Source organism: Callospermophilus lateralis, chromosome 4, assembly GCF_048772815.1.
Source record: "Callospermophilus lateralis isolate mCalLat2 chromosome 4, mCalLat2.hap1, whole genome shotgun sequence".
NCBI classification, from domain to species: Eukaryota; Metazoa; Chordata; class Mammalia; order Rodentia; family Sciuridae; genus Callospermophilus; species Callospermophilus lateralis.
In genome coordinates, this window is record NC_135308.1 from 24,562,137 (window position 1) to 24,587,071 (window position 24,935).

The window sequence follows — 24,935 nt, forward strand, 5'->3', positions numbered from 1 at the left end:
AAATAAAAAATCTACAATTTTTTTTAAAGAAAGGAAGAGTTGTTAACTACAACCTTCTTAGAACTTGAATTTATTTCCATAGTGTTGATTCATTTTCCTAGTTACAATATCATTTTTATGAGGGCTAGAACCATGTATATTTTCTAAATTCTATTCCAATTCCTCCCACATAATAAGCATGTAATAGTATTTCTTGAGTGGTTAAATCTTTAATTGATTTAGTAAAATTTTGGGTTAGAAAATTCTTAGAAACTTCATTTTTTTTGCCAGTAAATTTTAACTCAAGGATCAACTGAATTGCACATAGAGTTTGGGCAAAATATTAATTGATCAAGTTATGAAAATCTAGGAAAACCATTAAAATAGTAATTTTGCTGCTATTTGTATTCTCTTTTCTCTCCTCTACTATGTTCATTGGTTTTGCAGAAAGCTCATCAAAAACTTCTAGCACACAGAGGAGGTAGCTTCCCAATAGTGATCATATGATTCTATGAAAAATGTCTAAATCTTCATATTTGTATGAAAATACTGCCATGTACATCATGCTCTTAAAAAAAAAAACTAATGCTTTATATGTACATAGTTTCAATGTTTTGATGCTTTTTCTTCTGTCAGTGAAAATTGGAAATTCAGAATTAATTGATAAAAGGGTAAGATTTGTTACTGAGGAAAATTTAAGATGTTTTTCCTCTATGTTTTGATGTGTTTTTTTTGATGCATTCATTCTCTCAAGTTGTAGTGCGATGATCAACTCTACATTATCATTCTTTAATTGTCTCCTAACTATATTCCAAATGACCTCTTCTAATGAGCTTTATTTTTAAGAATCATTTCTTCCCACAGTTAAAAATTTCATAGTGTTTTAACTATTATTTTTGTGTTTTGTATTATCTGATAATTATCACAGTTCACCTTCATAAGTGGCATTGTAAAAAAATAGGTATTTTATATTACATTTTTTTCCTTATGTTTTTGGAAAAACAGAATTAGTGAACTGATTTACATCTCCAAAACATATTCTTTTGACATTCTTGAAACTGTCATTTAAAATAATATGAAAAGCTAAAAATACTGTGGGCTGGTACAACTCTTGCAAAGAGTCACTCCCAAAGGCCATTGTAACAAGTCTAGCCTTTCTGTTGCTAGCCATGAGTGAATAAATAAATTGGAACTGAGACCATGAATGCGGGTTTCTCCGATCTCTACCTAACCACAATCTCCACGCATGATTGGGACATGGGTCAGCAGCCCTCCTGCAAAATGAAAGAATTCCCCCTTTCACAGATATTTATCATATGTTTACAAAGAGTTTTTGTTGTTGTTGTTGTTGTCGTTTTATTGTATGAAACTCACATTTATTGGTAAAAACAATAAAAAAAAAAAAAAAAAAAACGAGGCTCAGTAAAATTGGGAGATTTGCCAAAGGTCACATATCAAGCAGCTTGTTCTTGAGGGTAAACTGGATCACAGCTGGGGCTTCGGTGTTATTTTCCTTTATGCCTCTAGTCAAATCTGAGCATAAGGTGTGAAAGAAGGTTCTGACGTCACATAACAGGTGTTCCACATCACCAAAGCCACCAAAAGTCCTGCACTAAAGAACTGACCTAGACTTAAAATTTACTTGAAATGAGATCTGTTCTCCATTAAATATTTTGCTGAAGAATAAAAAAAAATCATCATTTTCAGTTCCCCATTTTAGTGAGACCTCTGGACTTTTAAAATAAGGAATGTATCACCTTTTCATCATTTTGAAAAATGTAATTTTTAAATGTATTGATTGATCTATGATGAATATTATATAAAATAAATATTTTTCCTACCTTAAGCATTTTGATAATTTTACAATTGTATCTGTAGTCAAATTAAAACTCTTCTATCTGTAATTTAGCTTATGTGGGTGACTGTAAGTTTTTTTTTTCTCTGCTATGTTTTTCTTTTTTTCCCCCTTTTTTTATTGGTTGTTTAAAACATTACAAAGCTCTTAACATATCATATTTCATACATTAGATTCAAGTGGGTTATGAACTCCCATTTTTACCCCAAATACAGATTGCAGAATCACATTGGTTTTAATCATGTAGTTAGCATGGTATCATTTCATAATATATTATTTATGGGAATATACTTTCCTTATCTAAATCATACTGGGAAACAATGAGTTCCTTTCCTAAGACTCAGCTTATTTTGTCAGATTTTTTTTTTCCTGTTCAGCCCTCTATGATGGATTAGCCTTAATTATTCATCTTTATTTGGAAAAGAAAACTACTGGAACTATATGTCTAGGAACTTAATCTCTCTTCTTTGGGATCAGTTGGCTTTAACTGGAAAAGTAATTTTAATGAGTTCCTCTGAGATTGAAAAATATAGACAATTTTAATTAAAGCATCATGAACTACAAACTTTCCTGAGAAAACTTTTCCTTTATATTTAGATCATATGAATAATGCCTTTAACTCAGTAGGAGACATAAATATACCTGCTTTATCTGTGTAGATTTTGATAACAAAACATTAACAGTACGGCTGGGGTTGTAGCTCAGTGATAGAACACTCACCTAAGCACGTTCGAGGCCCTGAGTTTGATCCTCAGCACCACATAAAAATAAATAAATAAATAAATAAAATAAAGGTATTGTGTCCAACTACAAAATAAAGGTATTGTGTCCAACTACAACTAAAAAATAAATATTAAAAAAATTAACAGTATAAACTATACTACCTTCTTTAAAGAAGGTAGTATAGTTCAGTTTATCTTTGTTTTCTTAGCTTTAGTTATAGTTCATATTTTAATAATTCAGAATGATACCCTCAGGTCTGCCCTCATGGACATTAGAGTCTAGTTCCACAAAAATATCTTTTTCATCTAAAAAACTGGCTTGTATGACTAAACTCTATTGCATGCCTCAGATAATATTAATAACTACCTTGAAGTAAGTACTATTTGAAAATATAAGAGCTTAAGATAATACTTAATAAGTTCAAATTTTCAGTGTAAATTACTGGATAAAGTGTGATGATTTAGAATAAATAATTACACAATTAGGAGTTAATGTAGAATGCTAGTTTTTGTTGTTGTTTGTTCATTTGTTTGTTTTTGAGACAGAGTTTCTTTAAGTTGCTGAGACTGGACTTAAAAATGAAATCCTCCTGCCTTAGCCTCTGCAGTCCCTGGGATTATAGTCATTCACCACCATGCCCAGCTTTAGAATAATAGTAATAATTCAACTAAGATCAACTTGTGTCTATGTAAATGATAAGCTGAAGGAATAAATGTAAAAGAAGCCAACTGAGTTACAGTTTCTTGGTGGCAAACTTTGATATAAAACGCTGGTCCTAGATATTTATTTGACTCCCAACTTCAAATTCCTAATTCACATCAATGCAGGGTCACCATGGTGTGGCAACTATCAACTAGAGCAATCTCACCAAAGGAAGAGGACTCATGGAATTCTTAACAAAAACTTTGAAAAATATAACATAAATGCTGGTAATAAAGAACAAACAGGAATGAGGAAAAGGGGTGAAATTAGAAGGATCAGGAGGAGAGTTATACTGTTTACTGATACCTGGTAAAACTAAAACCACGCATTCCCCACATCTATTACACTACTAAAAAACTATAAACTCAAACTATTTCAATTGATTTATTAAGCATTTTTAAAACAGAATACTTCACAATTATTGTCTGTAGAAAGTAATTTGCCCCAAATTCTTTTTATGCACAGTACAATAAATAATTTATATCCTCAAAACTATCCTTGAAGTTTGAACTGACATCTTACTTTTTCTAGTGAGAATTTCCAGCCCATACTAAGCTTGTCAGTTTGCCAAATTTGAAATTCTTACAGGGCTTACTGTTCAAGTTATTTAATTCTACAAGTGGCTTACTTTCTTCTCACAATAGCCATTTTATAAATATGTCCTATATCTTCCTAAGCATAACATATTTTTAGCTTCTTCAGGCCTGGCTTAATACTATATACATTTTCAATTTCCCTACCCAGTGGTGCATGGTGTAGACAATCAATAAACATATTGTCATAGTAAGTAAAATGTCATTTTAACTGAGGGATAAATACAGGTGTATTATGAAAAAATTAACATGAATTCCATGTCAAGTATCAACTGTCTATCTTGTATGTATTATAAATATATACTTGTGAGACAGCAATTTTTTTGCTTAGTACTCACACATTTGATGTAATATTTATGTTTCAATGTACTAAAATATAACATCACGCTTCTCATGTGATTTTAAACAAAGCAGATGGTACAATAGTTCTCATATTTAAAGAAAGGATTATGGTTTAAATTTATAATTGATAATATTAAATTATATATTTTGAGTGTTAAGATGGGCATATTGATAGATTAATATTCATTGCCAATTTTTTAGTATTATCATACTTTCAACATATATTTTTGTTGTCATGTGAAATATTCTTGCTTCATATTTTTAGACTTTTACAAAAGAAAAGTCAAACTACATGAGATGTTATACACCCCAAGATTTGCATATTAAAACTTAAGATGAGTTGGTAGCATTTGAAATAAAAAATTCTGGCTTCATACATAAAAAGATAAAATTTTAAAATCTATTCTCACAACTACAATGCAGAAATATCTAGTTTGCCAAATATCTAGTTTGTCATCATTGGTGGCAAAAACTGATGAGCCAGTTTTGTTTGATAACTTGAGAGGATCCTCATACATTTGAAAAGCCTTGTTTTAGGAGATTTATTGTCTTAGGAGATTTAGCAAATCTGAACAAACAATTTCTTTTTGATTAACAGGTGTTTCAATGAGTGTGTAGTTTAAAAATTTATATTTGTAGGCTTAAAAGTGCCTGAATCTGAAAGTTCAGCATTAAAAATATTTCTACAAAAATTAAGCCTCAGGTGTACATACACATTTCATCTAGAACATAAAAATTAAAAATAAAATTTTATTGCTGAAAGCAAAGGGTACTTTGCACTAAAATTGCTTCACTAAATTGGATTTATGGGATGACTTATAAATCTAATTAATACTAGGGGCCATGCAAGGTCAAGATACCTTCTTCAGCTAATTTGGTCATTTATGGTAAAGAGATTTAGGTCTTTTAAGTATTTTCCCAGTTTCAGTGGCTAATTACTAATAAAGTGTTTAGTGAAACTATTAATCTGTTTTGTTTACTTACATGTAACTTGGGTAAAACAATGTCTATTTCATATTGTTGCTGTGTTGAGTCCAAAATGTATGGAAAACAGCACAATACTTTGTACATAGTGAACTCCATTCTCTGAATGAAATTTCTCACTGACTTATTGATTTTTCATCTAGATTGAAAAATAGCAAGTGGCATTTCCAGTAAGAAATCAAACAATGATACAGACAGAATCGTGGGTTGGATTTGTTGTTGTTGTTTGTTGGTTTGATTTTTCAGACCGAAAATGAAACTCTTTTTTTTCTAAATTTATTTATTTATTCTAATTTGTTATATGTGCCAGCAGAATGCATTTCAATTCATAGTACACATATCGAGCACAGTTTTTCATGTCTCTGACTGTACACAAAGTAGAGATACAACTTTCGTGTCTTCACACATGTACTTGGGGTAATGCTGACCATCTCATCCCACTATCTTTCCTACTTCCTTGCCCTCCCTTTCCCTCCAATCCCTTTGCCCTATCTAAACTTCCTCAATTCTTCCCATGCCCTCCACATCCTCATTATGGATCAGCATCTTCATATCAGAGAAAACATACATCTTTTCTGTTTTTTTTTGTTTTTTTTTTGAGATTGGCTTACTGCACTTAGTATTTTATTCTGCAACTCCATCCATTTACCTACAAATGCCATAATTTTATTCTCTTAATGCTGAGTAATATTCCACTGTGTATACATACCACAGTTTCTTTATCGATTCATCTACCAAAGGGCATCTAGTTTGGCTCCACAATTTAGCTATTGTGAATTGTGCTGCTGTAAACATTGATGTGGCTGTGTCCCTGTAGTATGCTGTTTTTAAGTCCTCTGGGTATAAACCAAGGATTGATACATCTGGGTCAAATGGTGGTTCTATTCCAAGGAATCTCCATACCTCTTTTCATATTGGCTGCACCAATTTGCAGTCCCACCAGCAATATATGAGTGTGCCCTTTCTCCCATATCCTCACCAACACTTGTTGTTGTTTGTATTCTTCATACCTGCCATTCTGATTGGAGTGAGATGAAATCTTAGAATAGTTTTGATTTGCATTTCTCTAATTTCTAGCAATGATGAATATTTTTTTCAAATATTTGTTGATCGATTGTATATCCGCTTCTGAGAAGTGTCTGTTCAGTTCCTTAGCCCATTTATTGATTGGGTTATTTGGTTTTTTGATGTCAAGATTTTTGAGTTCTTAATATAAGCTAGAGATTAGTGCTTTATCTGATGTGCATGTGGTGAAACTTTGCTCCCATTTGGTAGACTCTCTATTCATCTCACTGATTGCCAAAATGAAACTCTTAAAAAAATGTTTGTTTTCCCCTTCAATTAGAGAGATTTTCAGTCTGTTTTTTGTTTGTTTGTTTGTTTGGTTTAGTTTTTTTTTTCTTTTTGAGATATAATTCCTTATCATTCCCTAGCTATTTGACATTGGTTGTCAGTATTAATGAATTTCATCAAGACAGAATCAAAACTTTAAAAAGAATGTTTCTCATTTTGCTTTATAGGGATCCCTGACATACAAACTACATTTCCCAACAACAACAAAAATTAATTCTAGTTTCTAGTTACTAAAAACAAATATTATGTTTGCAAATCAAAAGTTAATTTAAAAAAAACATAATAATCTCTAAAGATTTTAAGATTTGTAATATTTGAGAGCAATCACAAGAAGGTCAATACTGGTTGAAAAATCCCATCTGTTTTTTTCCTTTTAGGGAAAGGTGAACATGGGAAGCCTTACCCCCTTACTGAAGAGGACCACGATGACTCAGCATATAGGGAAAATGGTTTCAATATTTTCGTCAGCAACAACATTGCCCTAGAGAGGTCCCTGCCAGATATTCGCCATGCTAAGTGAGTATGGGCACATCCAGCGTGTGGTGTCTGGTTTGTTTGTTTGTATTGTTTTCTATTGTTTTTAGTGTGTATAACTGTGATATGTGTAACCAAAAATTTTGCCCTGATAATTTTGATAAAAATTTTGTATTTCAAGGTTGGGGATATAGCTCAGTTGGTAGAATGCTTGCCTAGCACCTACAAGGCCCTGGGTTCACTCCACAGCACTGCCAAAAAAAAAAGAGAAAGAATTGTATTTCATAATCAAATATGTTTCATTTAAATTAGAATAACCTTCAAATTTTCAAGAGAATTTCTACCGACCAATATACATTTTCATTGACTAAATAATCTCCATTTAAAATGAAGTGTTTTAAGATATTACCTGTACTCTTTGCCCATGATCATGTAGATTATGAGGTAAACCTCCTTCTCTGGTTGTTAGTACTATCAATGCTACCTATAGACACAAACCTCCTGTGACTCCATTCACATCCAGCCATATTTTAATGCCATTGTTGTGATTCTTACATAAAAAGAAAGCTTAAAATGAATGCATCCATAATTCAAAAGTAACAATCACATATTTAATTTGCTGTCACTGTGAACTCCTTGTGGCTTGCTAATTAATAATGAGTTCAGGTTTTACTGGATCATAGATAAATTTCCTAGTGTAAATGAAAATAATAACAGTACATAGTTAACCGAAATTTATTTTCTCTCCAATCACCCCTATGTTCCTCTAAATGGCTTGGTCTACTTTCTGTTCTAATCCACTGTGGTTTTCCCTGATGGCTTAAACAAGGCCAAAAGTGTACAAAGAACATGGAATATGATTGGAATTTGGAATGTTTTTTGCCAGGCGTATTTAATAAATCCATCCAACAACACTAATATTTTAACCTAACCCCTACCTCAATCTCCTTATGGAAATACTAGAGAGGGGAAAAAATCAGAGAAAATGAAATCATAGAAACTAATGAAAATAAAGGTTAGGAATCTAAATTAAAATAGTAATGTAAAATAAATAAAAGTATTATTTTGGGGCAATATAATTAATCTGTTAGATAAAATTCAGTAAATTGTGGTTTGGGGACCTTTTTCTTATTGTCATAGTGTGTCTTCATAAATTAATTTGAAAATATATAAGAATTATTGGTTTTCTCCTCAGGTTTTACGTGAATTTGCATTTCTCAATATAGTTAAGCAGAGGATTAATGTGAAGAACAAATCAATTTTTCCCTAAACTGGAGGCTTTATATATTGGTCTAAGCCTTTTAGCCAGCCAAATTATTCCCAAGTTACCTGAAATTATCTACAGTAATTCCCACTGACCGAGAACATTTCTAGTTATGAGAAATTTTAATACCTAATTGCACACCATCAAAAATGCATTAAATGGCATTGTTGGCATAATAAATATGCTCAGAGAATAACTCTAACCACCCCTTTCCACCCCCACATTTCCAATCTTTTAATGTGTATTCAACTGGAAAGTATTGCAGGTGGAAACAGGGCAGAAAAATCACTGAAGTCAAAAGAAGGCTGATATTTCCAGTCTTCTCACAGAGTATATTTTAGTGTAGCTATCACCTTTTAAGAAAAAAAAATATATATATTTTAAGACTATATGCAAAAATGGCCAAATGAAAAGAAAAATATTTTTTGAAATTTTTACTATAGTCATGAAGTTTGGAGTATGAAGGAAACATTATTGTAAACACTAAGGAAGAACAACATGGTTTAAAAATCCGTGTTAGGCCATATTATTACTTAGTTACTGAAGCTGGATATCTAATAGAACAAATAATCATGTAGTAAAATGATACCAAAAAAGAAAATAAAGTGTATGTGCATGCACACACAAATACACACATACACACACACACACACACACACACACACACACACACACCCCTTAATAGAGGCTTAGAGTTCAATGTCAGGAAAGTGTTAAGGAATAAGCAGGAATGATGACTTACCTTGGTTTGTACAGGATCTAACTCTAAGCAATGCAGGAAGAAGAGTCTGATGTTACTTCAAATATTGTCAATGTCCCACCTGCAGGAGACCAACAGCTAAAAAGTCTTACATGGATCCTACTGTTTAAAAGTTCTATGCTTTTGCCTTTAACTGTGCTTCTCAAAATGCAGATACATTTCACTCTAATAAACATGGAGCTCTGTGTAAGTTGATATGGAAATACAAGATGAACTGAACACGTATTTCAGGATTATCAACTTAGCTTACATTGCAGATAATTGAATACAGCTTGTTTATATTGATGCAATCTATAAAGAGAATGCAAACTTTGGGCGATTTGAGAACATAGCAGTTCTAAGAGACTGCATTTGCATTCATCCAATTCAAACTGTAGGTTCAGAGTGACAGGAGGGAAGAGCTCCTTTTTCTTGGCTCTGGTATTTTACAATGGAAGATATCAGATAAATACTATCCTGCAATTTTGCTTAATATGACCTTTGCTCAAATACCTATAATCATGGTATTTATGCCACTGACCTATACTATTGATAATTCTCTTTGTATATTCAAGTATTCTGCACCTGTTCAGATTCTCACATTTAGTTTAAAAAAAAATTCCATGATTTCAGATGTTGCAGTCAACTATTCCGCTACTGTGACCAAAAGACTAAATAAGAAAAATTTTGAAGGAGGAAAAGTTTATTTGGGGGCTCACAGTTTCAGAGATCTCAGTTTGTAGATCACCGACTCCATTTCTTGGGGTCTGAGGTAAGGCAGAATGTCCTGGTAGACATGTGCAGCAGAGGAAAGCAGCTCAGAAATCTGCACAGGAAGCAGAAGGCACACTCCCAGGGACCCACTTCCCCGGGCCACTCCTACCTGCCTTAAGTTACTATTGAAGATTAATGCACTGATTAGGTTAAAACTCTCACAGCCCAACTCTTACTTCTAAACTTTCTTGCATTGTCTTGCACATGAGCTTTTGGGGAACACCTACATCCAAACCATAACACTAGGTATTTTGCTATGCTTAGTGTTCATTCTAGTTCATTGTGAAGAATATTCAGAACAAGTTATTTTACAAATCACAGTCCACAAGGCATTGTTCTTTTATTTTTCCTACTCCTTTCTTTTTCACTAGTATATAAATGAACTACCCTACTTTTGTTGCTGTAATTTCATAGTAAGTAATACATTTCCAAAAGGAGGAGCAATACATGAAGAAAAGTATTATGAACTCAGGCCAGCAATAATCTGATACATCTTACTTAAATCCTATAATACATTTCAAGCTTTTCTCTTATACTTTCATTTTTTCTCCAAATTTTTTTAGCATCTCCCTATATTGCAAATTATTTAAATTTTCACATCATCTATGCTTTGGTATTGTCAAAACTTTCATCCCTTTTTCCATACTCACTCTATATTTTTGGTTGACTTTTGCATGTTTTTGAAGATATTCTCTACATATTTTAAATATGTACTCCTTTATGTTTTTTCCAATTCGTGTTTATATCCCCAGTGCCTGGAATTTGTCCTAGAACATTTTATGTACATATTTTATTTCATGCAATGCTGATACAAATTTTTGTTTGAGTAAATTTGGGTGAAAAATATCCAGTCTATGGATATCCTGCTGGCCTGACTTCATTTTACCATATTTTGCTTTTTATTCCCACCTGAATACTGATTGTACTTGTTCACCTACGTCAGATGCCAAATATATGCTGTGTAAACTGTAGGACATATCATTTATCTTCCAACTTAAGATGGGAGGTGTAAGAAATCAATAGTACACAGAAAATAGGAAAATTAAAATACTATGTAGAAATGGCCTACAAAGAAAAGAAACACCAATAAACTTAAACATAAATGTATTGTTAATAAGACAAGAATAAAATAAAATGATAATTATTTGAGAAAATGTTATTTCCTAGTTATGAACAAACTCATCAGTAGTTATAATAAGTACCTTTCAAAACATGATATAACTAATAAGTATAAGACAAATTTACATCTAAGAAAAGACAAAATACATAAGATTAAGAGACAGAAGATGGGGCTGGGGATATGGCTCAAGCGGTAACCTGCTCGCCTGGCATGCACTGGGCGCTGGGTTCAATCCTCAGCACCACATGAAAATAAAATAAAGATGTTGTGTACACCAAAAACTGAAAAATAAATATTAAAAATTTCTTTCTCTCTCTCTTTAAAAAAATAAAAAGAGACAGAAGAGCCACTTATATTAGATTTAAGGGAGGTTTTGCATAGGACCCAGGTAAACACATCCTCAATATGGACTTCATTGATCTTTTGTGTTTGTTTTTTGCTGTTATGAAAGTATATATGTTTATGAAAACACACAAACACACACATATGTAAATACATATATACATATCTTAGTATTCATTTGTAAGGAGGCTAAGAAGCTACAATATTTTCAAATTTCAAGTCTTACTCTATGTTCTAATTTTTCCTTTTTATCTATCATTTCTTTTCCACATCACTGATATTCCCTAGATAGGAAAAATTTTAGCTTCATGACTTTGACAATAAATGGAGTCTGAATGCTGAGAGAAAACGATGATATCTTATGTCTTGAAAAACACAGGATGATTTTTTTACAACGTCTTAAGTTCTATGATCACTTTCAGTAGTGTTCCAGTTATATCAAACTAATTTATCACAAGTCTAATCCATGCACAACTTCAGAACCAACTGAGAAATTGTCCCAGAAACAACTTGGTATTAAAATATTACTTTCATTATTGAGGTCTTGTTGGTGAGCATGGATTAGATGTGGTCCGAGTATCATATCTAATATCAAGCTTCAGAAGGAGACACAGTCAGTCTTGAAGTCACAGTCCTGTTGGACAACATATAGGCGACTCTCAATCTAATCTCTGTAGGCAAACATGTCCCAAAGAAGAAGAATGAAGGACTTGCTGAGCTAAGCATTGTAAACTCTGTACACCAAATTTATGGATCTCATCTCTTTCCTTTTCCCAAAAGAATGTCTGAGAAGATGGACATATCTAGTATCTGTCCGGACACAAGGAACATCTATCTAGAAAAAGTGTCCATTCCCTTGATAAATAGAGCTTAATACTTGCTTCATATACAAAAGGAAAGATAATTTCTCAACATACTCAGACTTTTGAGTAAACTTTTACTTTCAGTGTCTTGTATTCTAAATGTGCATGCATACCAGGAAGAATGTGAATTCTAAATAAATTAACTCCCTGCTGATTCACATTGTGATGCTGAACAACATAGTTCATAATTTTAAATTATTTTTTACCTACTTCACTAAAAGGGGATGCAAACTTTCTTCACATTCTTCCCTATGGAATATAAGAAGACCAAGTATATTCCAGTTCTAAAATTTAATTGTATTTAATTTCATCAGTCAATTTATGAGACAATTTTGGTGTATTAGAAGTAATAATTATGCATTCAATTTCTTTTAACCAAGATTTAACAAAATTCCTTAAAATGATATTTATTTTAACCTCCTGTGAGATAGAAAATTATGATTTAGTTTTTTTTTTACTGATGGCTATTTAACGTGAGAGCCCATTCCCAGAAATGTTTGAGTTTAACCATCCAAAAATGTGTAAGGATGATTTTTTCTATTTCTCAAATTTCAAAAGCTACATTAAAAATATGAGTGGCAGTGACTGCTTTCCTTTCACATTTTTATTATGATATGCTTGTGAAGTTGATTAACTGTCTCATTAAGCAAGTTTGCAAATGAATTCAGAAACAAAATAAACTAAAATGACTGTTCACACACTCCAATCAGGTATGATGATTGGCACCAAAAGGGAGAATGGAACAGGAATCCTTTAAGTCAAATGATATTAGAGCCTAGGGTATATCTAGACATGACTGAGAAAAGACAAAACAAACCCTAGTAGCAGACTGGAGGGAAGAGGGTCAGGAAAACCAAAAGCACTCCTTTGAAACAGTTATTTAAGAGAATGCCTTCATTATTTGAGGAAAGCTGGACTTACGCAGGATCCTATAAACATTATTAGTTTATAAATGCATTTCTAAGAATCAAGACACAAATGCACGATGAAGTGACAACAGAAATTTACACGCACCCCCATCTTATAACAAAGCCTGAAAGATGTGGAAGAGTTTTTATCACTTTAAGTTAAAGATTTATGGCTGCTGAAATGAAAATCCTCCTAGGAGAGATAACAGTTTAAGAGTTGTCAGACATTTAGCTTTGGACTGAATGACAGATTGTAAAGCCAATTCCTTAAAACATGTAATAAGGATAAGCACAAGGGTCTAAAAGAGTGGCAATGCTAATAATGTGCGCAGGCGAAAAATAAAGGAAACCTTCTAGAAATAAAACCACCTTCTTCACAATCATATCTATTGAATTCCAAACTGTAGCTTTTGTAACCTTGTGCTAAGAGTTAAATAAAAAGATAAAGTTAGCATAAGTTTTGAGAAATAGATTTACATCTTCAATTTTTTAAAAAGAAAACAAAATGAAAATTGGATGTAATGATACATCCTGCACTATAAGTTAATCTAGCAAGAGTAATTTTAAATTCACTTCTTAATTTCATTCCTAGGCACAGAAGTTTACTGGAAAAAAAGAGGCAGTGATTAAGATTGAAGCTTATGTATAATAATAAACTGAGTCTTTGAGAAAATTCTGCCATTTCAAAGAGAATGACTAGGCTTCTCTTCTAAACCAGTGGGCCATGTAATTTTAAATATTGTTATAGTAAACATTAGAGGTTAGATTGTGGTGGTGAACAGTGTTAATAAAAGTGGTTGTAGCCAAAGAACAGTCTGAACTCATTGTTCACTCAATCTAAAAGAGTAAGCACACATATTACTATTTTTTTTCCTAGTACTAGGAATTGAACCCAGGTGTGCTTCACCACTGAGCTATATCCCCAGCACCCCCACTTATCTTTAAATTTTGAGATATGATCTCTCTAAATTACCCAGATTTAAATTGACTTCAAACTTGCGATCTTCCTGCCTCAGCCTCCCAAATCACTAGGATTACATACCATCATTCCTGATATACTCTTAAACTTAATCATTATGCAGAATTGGTTGAATTATCCATGTGCATCTGAACATATTCCTGCAGAAATCACTTAAAATTTAAATACATATGTCTCATTTATAAAGATTCTTGATTTCACCTGGCATGATGAAGCATACCTGTAACTCCAGCACATGAGGAGGCTGAAACAGGAGGATCACAAATTGAAGGCCAGTCTGGCAACTTAGCAAGACACTGTCTCAAAATGAAATAAAAAGTGGTAGGGGTGTAGTTCACTGATAAAGTACCTTTGTGTTCAATCCCCATGACCACACACACAAAAAGAAGATTCTTGATTTTAATATTTAAAGATACACATTTTAAAACCATTAATTTTTATTCTCAAATATTCACCCCACAGATTGTACTTCAATTTATTAAAATAAAAAAATAGTAGGCCAATAATGCAAATAAATATATGAAATGGAAGAATTTCCTCAAGGACACAAACATCTTTAGATGCCCAATAGAAATTAAAAAGAAACTGAATAGAACTATAATTGGAGATTAATACGATTTTTTTAAAAAAGTAAAACAAAACAAAAAAAAATCCACAACATATAAAGAAAAACCAGGGTCCAGATAATTTCATCACCAATGCTTCCAAATTTTGACAGGAGAATTAATACGAATTTTGATTTTTTTAATAAACTCTTCCAAAATATAGAAGGAGTTGTCTTGGTTGGTTCTGAGGGACATATCCAAATATCATAGACTTGAGTGACTTACACAACAGAAATTTACTTACACAAACTTCCAGAAACTAACAGTCTTACTATCAAAATGCCAATGGAGTTGCTGTCTAGTGAGGGCTCTGCTCCTGTCTTCCACTTTATTATTGTGTTCTCAAATAGCATAGAGAGAAAGAGATACAGAAAGAGAGAGAGAGAGAGAGAGAGAGAGAGAGAGAGAGAGAGAGAGAAGACTCTTTTTAAAATTTATATATGACAGTGGAATGCATTACAATTCATGATACACATGTAGAGCACATTTTTTCATATCTCTGGTTGTATATATAGTATGTTCACATCAATTCATGTCTTCATACATGTACTTTGGATAATGATGTTCATCACATTCCCCATGCCCCCTCCCTTCCCACGTCACCCCTTTGCCCTATCTAGAGTTTGTCTATTCCTCCCATGCTCCCTCTCTTTACCCTACTATGAATCATTCTCCTTATATTAGAGAAAACATTCTAGTCAGAATGGCAGCTATCATGAATACAAACAACAATAAGTTTTGGTGAGGGTTAGGATGCACTGCTGGTGGGGCTGCAAATTGGTGCAGCCAATATGGAAAGCAATATGGAGATTTCTTGGAAAATCTGGAACGGAACCATCATTTGACCCAGCTATTCCTCTCCTTGGTCTATACTCAAAGAACTTAAAAACAGCATAGTATAGGGACAAAGCCACATCAATGTTTATAGCAGCACAATTCACGATAGCTAAACTGTGGAACCAACCTAAGTGCCTTCAGTAGATGATGGATTAAAAAAAATGTGGCATATATACACAATGGAATATTACTCAGCAATAAAAGAGAATAAAATCATGGCATTTGCAGGTAAATGGATGGAGTTAGAGAAGATATTAAATGAAGTTAGCCAATTCTCCAAAACCAAATGCTGAATATTTTCTCTGATATATACAGAGAAAGATCTTTGGTGTCTGTTCTTATAAGGACTGATCCTAGAGGATCATGACCTTAGACTTTTTAATCTTAAATATTTCCTTATTCCAGATACACTCATATTGGAGGTTAAGCTCTTCAACAAATGAATTTAGAGGGACATAATCCAATAAAGAATAGGGTAGACTTCCCAATTAATATTACAAGACTAGTAGTATTTAGATACTAAAACAAGGCAAATAGATCACAATAAAACTGCAGACCAATGTGTATATGAATATGCATGCCAAAATCTTCAAAATACTAGCAAACCAAATCTAGCAACATATAAAAATATTATATGCTGTAATAAGTGGGATTACTCCCAGAAATTGTAAGGTGGATTCAATATCTGAAATCAATTACTATAATAAATCTTATTAATATAATAAAAATCATGATTATCTCAAACGATGAAGAAAAATCATTTCATTAAAAATATAAAACCCTTTCTCAACAAAAGCATTTCACATACTAAGAATAAAAGGAGCCAGCACAGTGGCACATGCCTGTAATCTCAGTGTTTCAGGAGGTTAAGACAGGAGATTGTGAATTCGAAGCCATCCTCAGCAACAGTAAGGCACTAAGCAACTCAGTGAGATCCAGTCTCTAAATAAAACACAAAATAGGGCTGGGGATGTGGCTCTGTGGTGGAATGCCCCTGTGTTCAATCCTTCATATCAAGAAAAAAGAAAAAGAGTAAAAGAATCTTCTTGAGTTCAACAAATGATATCTATCAAATATTCATAGTGAGCATCAGACTTAGAAAAAGATTATGGAGAGTTCAAATAATGTCTATTCTCACTGCTTCTATTGAATATAGAATATATTATATTCTATAGTCAAATCCAGAAAATTAGGCAGGAAAAATAAGTAAATGACATCAAAACTGGAAGCAAAATTAAAACTCTCTATTGGGAGGTGACATAATCTCTTATATAAAAATTCCTAAGGAAGTCCCCAAAATCTATTAGCACTAATAAATAAATTTAAATAAAGTCAGCAAGATGACAGGATACAAAGCCAATATACAATACAAAAATAAACCATTTTTTATGTACTTTTTCTGAACAATTGGAACTGACATTAAGAAAACAACTCTATTCACCATAAAGTCAAAATGATTAAAATAGGAGTAAAATGAACAACAACAACAAAAAAAGGATAAACTTACACTGTGTAAACTAAAAGATCTTTAAAGGAATTGAAAAATTGGAAACACAGCCCATGTTCATGGATTAGAGTATTTAACATTGTTTAGATGACAACATACTAACTGATTTATCTGTTCAGTAAAATCTCTCTCAGTATCTCAACTGACTTCCTTATAGAAACTGAAAAGCAGATTCTATAATTCATTTGGAAATGTAAGGGTCAAGGGAAGCCAAACAATCCTGAAAAAGAGCCATAAAGTATGAATCTAAACCCTTCATGCTTTTAAATTTGTTACAAAGCAATGATAATCAAACTGATGTGACCTAAACCTAAAAGCTAGATTTCTTAAAAGATAGAGGTAAATCTTCAGGACTTTTTATTTGTTGAAGGATTTCTTTCACAAAGGATCTGATTTAATAAATAGTACAAGCAACAAAAGAAAAAATAAATCTACAGGACTTCACCAAAATTATAAAAACCTATGCAACAAAGTATACTGTCAAAAACTGAAAAGGCAGACCACAGAATCAGAGATAATATTTGTAAATCATATACATTATAAGAGACTTGTACCTAGAGTTTGGAAAGAACATTTTCAATTCTATAATAATAAGACAATTAAGCCAATTAAAATATGGACAAATGATCTGAATAGACATGTTTCTGAGGAAGATTTATACATGGACAAAAGCAAATAAAAAATGCTTACCACCATTAGTCATTAGGGAAGTACAAATCCAAACAAAATAAATACTGCTTTACAGCCACTGGGATGGCTAGAACCAAAAAGTCGGGAATAACAAGTGGTTAGGAGAATGTAGAGAAATCAGAACCTTCACGCATTGTTGGTAAAATGTACAATGGTGTAGAAACCTTGTTAGAAATATTCTTGAAGTTTTGTGTGAAGATATGTGGTCATCTCTTGGGTATTTTCCTGGAAGTAGAAGTTCTGTGTCATAATCTCAGTATTAAATTGTTTTAGAAACTGCTATAATGTCATCTAGTATCATTTATAATAGTTTACAGAAAGAACCTGCCCAAATGGCCACGAAATGATGAGTGGTGTAGCAAGCAGTTCCAGACAATGGAATATTATTGTTATAAAAAGGAATAAAATTCAAGTTCTACATCTTGGCATAACGTGAACCCTGGAAACACTATACAAGGTGAAAAAAAAGCCAGTCACAAAATTCCATATAATAAATCGTTGTATGCAACACTCATGCGAGTGTCCAGCACAGGCCAATCTAGAGAAAAACAAAGCACACTATGATTATTTAGGGCTGTGGGTGATGGAGGAAAAAGTAATTGTAACTACAGTACAAAATTTCTTTTTGAATTGACAAATATATTCTAAAATTGATTGCAGTAGTGATTACTAACATCTGTGAATACACCAAAAATACTGAACTGTACACTTTAAATGATATGTAAATTCTATCTCAATAAAGCTCCTTTAGAAAAGATGGATTACTGTGAATCTATTTTTAGTCACATAGTTTTTACTGTACTTCTTTATGTGCACTAAATCAAGCAATTAATTCTTCTGGTAGGACTTATCATCTGAGTCAATATAATAAATATTAACTTCTAGAGTTTATAACTGTTATATTGTGATAAGTGCCTATTATTTTTGAAGTATTATTTAAGTATCTCAGTATTATGAGCATAATATTTGGAAAAAATTGGAAACACCAAATATAAAAGGATTATTTAATACTCTCTGAGGAAATAGAGACATTAGTTGTTAATAGCATATCTTAAAATTTAAAAAATTTCTCTCTTAAATTTAATCATATATGATAGCAGAATTAGTGCTTTCACATCTGTAAAAATACCCTTGATCCTATCTTTCTCTCCAGCTAACAGCCCCAGAGTCTTTATAGATATTGGTACAATATGGATATACATAATATCTATATCAACATTATAGATAACAGGTTTTATATATATAGTGTTATGGTCTGGATATGAGGTATCCCCCTAAAGCTCATGTGTGAGACAATGCATTAAGGTTCAGAGGAGAAACCATTGAATAGTGAGTGTCTTAATCCAATCAGTGAATTGATTAATCCCTGATGGGATTAACTGGGTGACGACTAGAGACAGATGGTGTGTGGCTGGAGGACATCATTAATTGGGGGCATGGCTATGGGGCATATATTTTGTATCTGAAGCAGGAGTCTCTCTCTGGGCTTCATGATCACCATGATGTGAGCTGTTCCCTCTGCCACACTCTTCCTCCATGATATTCTTCTGCCTCCCCCTGAGCCCTGAGGAATGGAGCCAACCTTCTCTGGACTAAGACCTCTGAAGCTGTGAGCCCTCAAATAAACATTTCCTCTCCTACAGTTGTGCTGGTCAGATCCTTTAGTCACAGCAGAGAAAAAGCTGACTAAAACATATAGATGCTGATATCTATTATCTATGTATCTATATCCAGTCTTTCTACAACAGTTCTCTTTGACTTAAGATACTACTCTGCCATCAAATTTTTTCTTACCAAAATTACTAATGACTTCTACATTGCCAAAGTCATATGCAATTTACAGCTTTTTATTTGTAAAGATTTCCAGAATCGTTGGACACCTTTGGCTCTTCTTTCATTCTTAGGCACTCTTGTCTCTGTTTCAAGCAATGAAATTTCTCTTGCTTTCTCTCCCCATGCCTTTTCAGTCTCCTTTGCAAAATGGGTCCTCTATTTCTGATGCAATATATAAAATTCATTGGTGCTCAGTAATGGCTATAGCTTCTTCTTTATATTTACCTTCTGTCTTAGCGTTTTATTCCTGTGACCGAAACACCTGGCAAGACTAATTTAAAGGAAGGAAAGTTTATTTGGGGCTCTCAGTTTCAGGGTTCTCAGTTTATTGATGACCAACTCCATTGCTCTGGGCCCAAGATGAGGCAATGCTTATTGGCAAAAGGGTCCAAAGGTAAAAAGCTGCTCAGTTCATGGCAGGGTCAGGAAGCAGAGAAAGAGAAGAAAGGGCTTCAGGAAGAACAACCCCTCCAGAGCACACCCCCAGAACCCACCTCCTCCAGCCATACCCCACCTACCTATAGTTACCACCCAGTCAGTCCATATAATCTAACATAGGCTGATTATATGATAGCTCTCACAGTCCAATCATTTAACCTCTGAATATTCCTGCATTAACAGAAGCTTTTGGGGGATACCTCATATCTAAACCATTATACCCTGTCCTTGTCTATCTTCCCCAACAAGGTACATTAATTCTCTTTCTAATGTGCACTGCCAAAATACCTCATGTATGCATCCACTTCTCCTAATCTCAACTATGTCTATTACCATTATTAATTAGAATCTTTGCATAGCCTCATAATTGGACCTCATGCACTTATTCTTGCTCTTCTGAAATATATTCAGTAGAATGAGCTATAGTGACTCTTAATAATGCAGAACACTACAATTTCCTATTTAAAATATTTAAAATTCTTCCTGTTGCACAAAGAGGTAACAGTTTAGATAACACCAACACCAACCTCCATATTCTGATCCTTGCCTCTCTCTGGTATCCTTTGCTTTTCCCATATAGATTATGCTTCTACAACCCTGAATGAACACTGTATGAATAGCTTCATGAACATAACAAATTCTTTTATTCTATAATATGGACATAAAATATCATAGTCTGTTTAAATGTTAATCATACTACTATATAACATTTTAATATACTTAATATATTCTTATAAAATTGGTGACCAAATAAATGAATAAATGGATAAATTTGTGAATAAAGAAAGAAATAGTAATGACCCCTTATTCAAATACATTCACATATACTTGGCAGACCAGACTAATATTTTAGATTTGTCAAAAGCAAAATATATTACAAGTTATCACTGCTTTATCAAACCCAACTGACATAGCATGATTAGAACAGAAAAACTGAATGACTAAAAGCATCCATTGAAAATTGAATACGTTGACTGACGTTAAACAATTACTATGTAAATTGGTACATGGAAATGACTTATTCAGATATACTCTATAATATAATCATCACTAACCAGCTGCCACGTTGACATTTTATTCTACTACTATTGAGAATGGGGCACAGAGAACTGTAGGTGAACTCCAATGACTTTTTTTCAAGAAATCACACAATGACAAAAGATTAAAAGAAAATAAAGAAGTTTCTTCAATTTTCTGAACATGTCTGATCCCTTTATAAAGATAAAAAAAAACTTGGTTTACTAATTATTATCATTTGGATCTCAAAACTTCCCCAAAGATCCACATCTTAAAGGCTTGGTCACCAGCCTATGGCATCACTTGAAATGGTAGAAACCTTTAGGAGGTGGCTCTTATTAAAAGGAGGTAAGGTCATTGGGGTTTGCCCTTGAATGATGTATTGGGACTCTGACCCTTCCCACCCCCCCTCTTTGCTTCCTGGCTGCCATGAGAGAGTACCTTCTTCACCAAGCACTTTTTCCATGATATACTGTGACATCACAAGCCCAAAGGAACAGAGCCAAGGCTGTGGACTGAAGCCTCTGAAGCTGAGCCAAAATAAATATTTCCTCCTTTCAAGTTGTCTATCTCAGTTTTTTTTTTTTTTTTTTTTTTTTTGGTCACAGTGACAGAAATCTGACATGCTAACTATAATATTATTAGCTATTCTGGTAATCTTGTTTAGTAACCTGAGAATTCAACGACCTGAACTGTCAAGTATTAATAAAGCCACTATACAAAGCTTTATGATAGACTAGGAGGCAACACATTAACTACTTAAATAATTAATATGTAGTCTATCTAAAGTCGCTAAATTTAAATGAATCTAATATACTATTTTTGCCCTAACCAGGAAGTGAATCTAATGATCATATTTTGAATAGGCAACCCTCTCATGTATACCCTAATGAAACTGACTGAAACTGACTATTCTTTTTATCACTACTTCAAGAAATTCCCTTGATTATTTCAAAATGGTACAAAGACAACCATTTGTAATATGGAATCCTAGAACATAACTCCCTGTTTATCATAATAGTAATGCCATGATATTTTAACATATTTAGCATTATTTGAAAATGTTCCATGTTTCACTTATTATTTAAGGTATATTTGTCATGTTACATAAAGTATATATGTATATATAAATTGTGTGTATAAACTCATTTTAATCGAAATATGCTAGCATAATTAAGAGATCTTTAGAAGCATACTATCACTCTCTATTTTTCAGATTATTCTTTCTGGAAAAGTATGGTGAATAATACACTATATGGTTAAGATGCCAATATGACTACCAATGAATATAAAGAATATATATGAGTCAAATCGTATAAATGGAAAATATTTTTTTCTTTCCCTCCCTCATATTGCTTTAAATGGAAGCAGAAAGACATGAATTCATTTAATTTTGAGGCCTCTAAATATGGTGATTTTAAATACTAAACTTAAATTTTACTTTCTGAAAAGTTGACTTCTATAAATACGGCTTTTAGAGCTCTTAAAAGCTAGCCACTTAAAGTGAGTTTTGAAATGCATAACTGACATTTATTTGCTATCTAACATTGTGATTTTACTTTATAAAGTGACAAAGTTTGGGTTGCTTTAAGTACTATTGGGTTTTGTTCTGCAATGCATTGAAGTTGTTTGGAAACATGTTGATACTTCCTTAAAAGCACTTCCTGTGCTTTGAAGTTATGTTATGTGGTACCAGTGCTGCATTTAGTCCACTGCTAATTTACCACCCTAATGAGACAAAGCTTTCAACCTTTTCCACACTCAGTCCCCCAGGAGAATTATTTGGTGCCATCTATAAATCACAGATATTTTTTTCCTCTAATCCTTAGTGATGCTTCACTCCCCAGGTAAGGATAGTAGCTTCACATATTTGCACTGATCAGTACCCAGCCAAAGACTTGAGGAAGGCTCTGCTCTGCAGATCCCCTAAGTTCTCTGTTCAGCTCCCTCCTTTGGAGTACTTATCCTGTGGACTCCAAACACCTTAGTCTCCCCAGACTCTTGGCTCCATTTTCTTACCCTAGGACCATCATTTGGCTTTGCATGTGCTTCTCTTAACTCCTCATGCTGGAATCTCAGGCTAGAGAGCAAGCAGAGAAAATTATTTCCTGTTTCTGAAGGATCGCCGTATTTGTTGTTTGACATTCCATTTCTTGAAAATCATTATTTCGTATTTAAAAATTAGGTTTGGTTGGATCTAATTAAAAAGTAAATATCACTCCTCTGACTCCATCTGGTTAGGAGAAAATCACAATGGTAATTTTAAATAATAGATATTATACTAGATAGAAATAAGAAAAAAATGTAAATTTGTATTAAAATATTCAACACTAATATAGAAAAGAGAGTACACCAGATATGAATGCTTGGTTTACTCCCCTAGTAGTGAATGTTAGTGGTTCTTAGGGTCTGCAATAGTTTGGATAAGTGTCCCCGAAGATCTATGTGTTAAAAGCTTGGTCACTAGCCTATGGCATTGTTGGGAGAGGACTGAATAGTTAGTGGAGTCTAGTGGAAGAAAAATAGGTCAACTGAGGCACACCCTTTAAAAGACATATTGGGAACGGCCCTTCCTTTCTCTCTCCTTGTTCCTGTGCTGGCTTGATATAAGCAGCTTACTCCACCATGACCTTCCACCAAGGTGTACTGTGCCACCACAGGCCCAAAGCAACAGGGTCACCCAACCATGGAATAAAATCTCTTCACTCCTGAGCAAAAAGAAACTTCTCCTCTTTTTTAAGTCCATCATCTCAAGTATTTTGTTATAGTGAGAGAAAGTCAATTGTCAGAGTCTGTTTTCAAATGATAGTTTTCTAGAGTTTTTGTGATAAATGTTTCTTCATAGTGTTGAAGTATTTAGTTCCAAATATATGTTTCAATAGCATATATTGAACATATAGAATATGTAGAATTAAAGAATAATAGGATAGAATATACACTTCATTAAAAATATTTGAACTAATAAAGGAATTGCCTACTCTTCCTTAATATATTATAGTATTTATATAATTATAAGTACTCTTGATAGCTATAAAGAAAAATAGATAGGCCAATTATAATAAAAAGTGAAATATGTTAGATTCTCATTTATTGCTGTTGTCCATTCCTGTGAGAGTTATAAATATTTTTGAAAAATTATATTTTCCTTAGATAAGGAATAGCTCCTCCTCATTGAACCACTTCTTCACCCAGTACAATGCTTTGTAAATACAATTGCAAAATAATTTATGTTAAATATTAAAATTCAAAGGTTTCAATGACCAATGAATTAAGGAAGTACACTAGACAATTTCCTAAAAGTGGTTGTAGTCTAAAATTCGCCATTATTATACTTTCATAGATGTGGAACCCTAAATATTAACAAATTTTGTCTACAAAGAAATTGAAATGTTTTCTTAAATATGATCTAACAAATAATTTAATTTTTTTCTTTTTTTCTCTTATTGTTTTTGCCTTGGGTGAAGGCAAAAGACTAAAATGGTTGTGTTTACTAGCATTTTTGTCAAATGTTTCTGATTATGTTCCCAATAAACCATAGAAGATTGTACATCCCAGGGATTTGTGCTGTGTGACTAGTCCTGACCAACAAGCTATAAGAGGAAAGCAATATGTCAAGTCAGAACTAGACCATTTAGTTACTAGCTCAAGCTGCATCAGTGTTTTATTACATCTGGCATGATTGCCAACACTCACGATGCGAGCTATTATAACTAACTAACCACAACGAGCAGCAACCTTATTTCTGTCAGTGTTGGACAGGAAAGAGAAACAAGAAAGAGAGGATTTATTATCTGAAGCTATTGGGATTTGGGGTGATATTTTTTCTACAACAAAACACCCTGACTGATACTTATATAAGTGGAGAGAAAACAAAACAAAGCAAAACAGCAACAAAATACATAAAACTATACTTTGTATAAGTAAACAAGGCATTCTAAAGATTGAAATATGCAAATACTCCCATTTAAACATTTTTTCTCAAAAGCTATAATACCAGAGTTTGAATTTTTTTTA

General features: G+C 32.9%; 1 protein-coding gene across 1 annotated transcript in view; it reads left to right on the forward strand.

The window, feature by feature from the left end:
• The window catches only part of Galntl6 (polypeptide N-acetylgalactosaminyltransferase like 6), a 1,038,819-nt gene that overhangs the window by 419,782 nt on the left and 594,102 nt on the right, over window positions 1-24,935 (forward strand). The window contains exon 4 of the mRNA XM_076852362.1: window positions 6,909-7,047. Within this exon, the coding sequence (XP_076708477.1) occupies window positions 6,909-7,047 (139 nt within the window). The remainder of the gene's footprint in view (window positions 1-6,908; window positions 7,048-24,935) is intronic.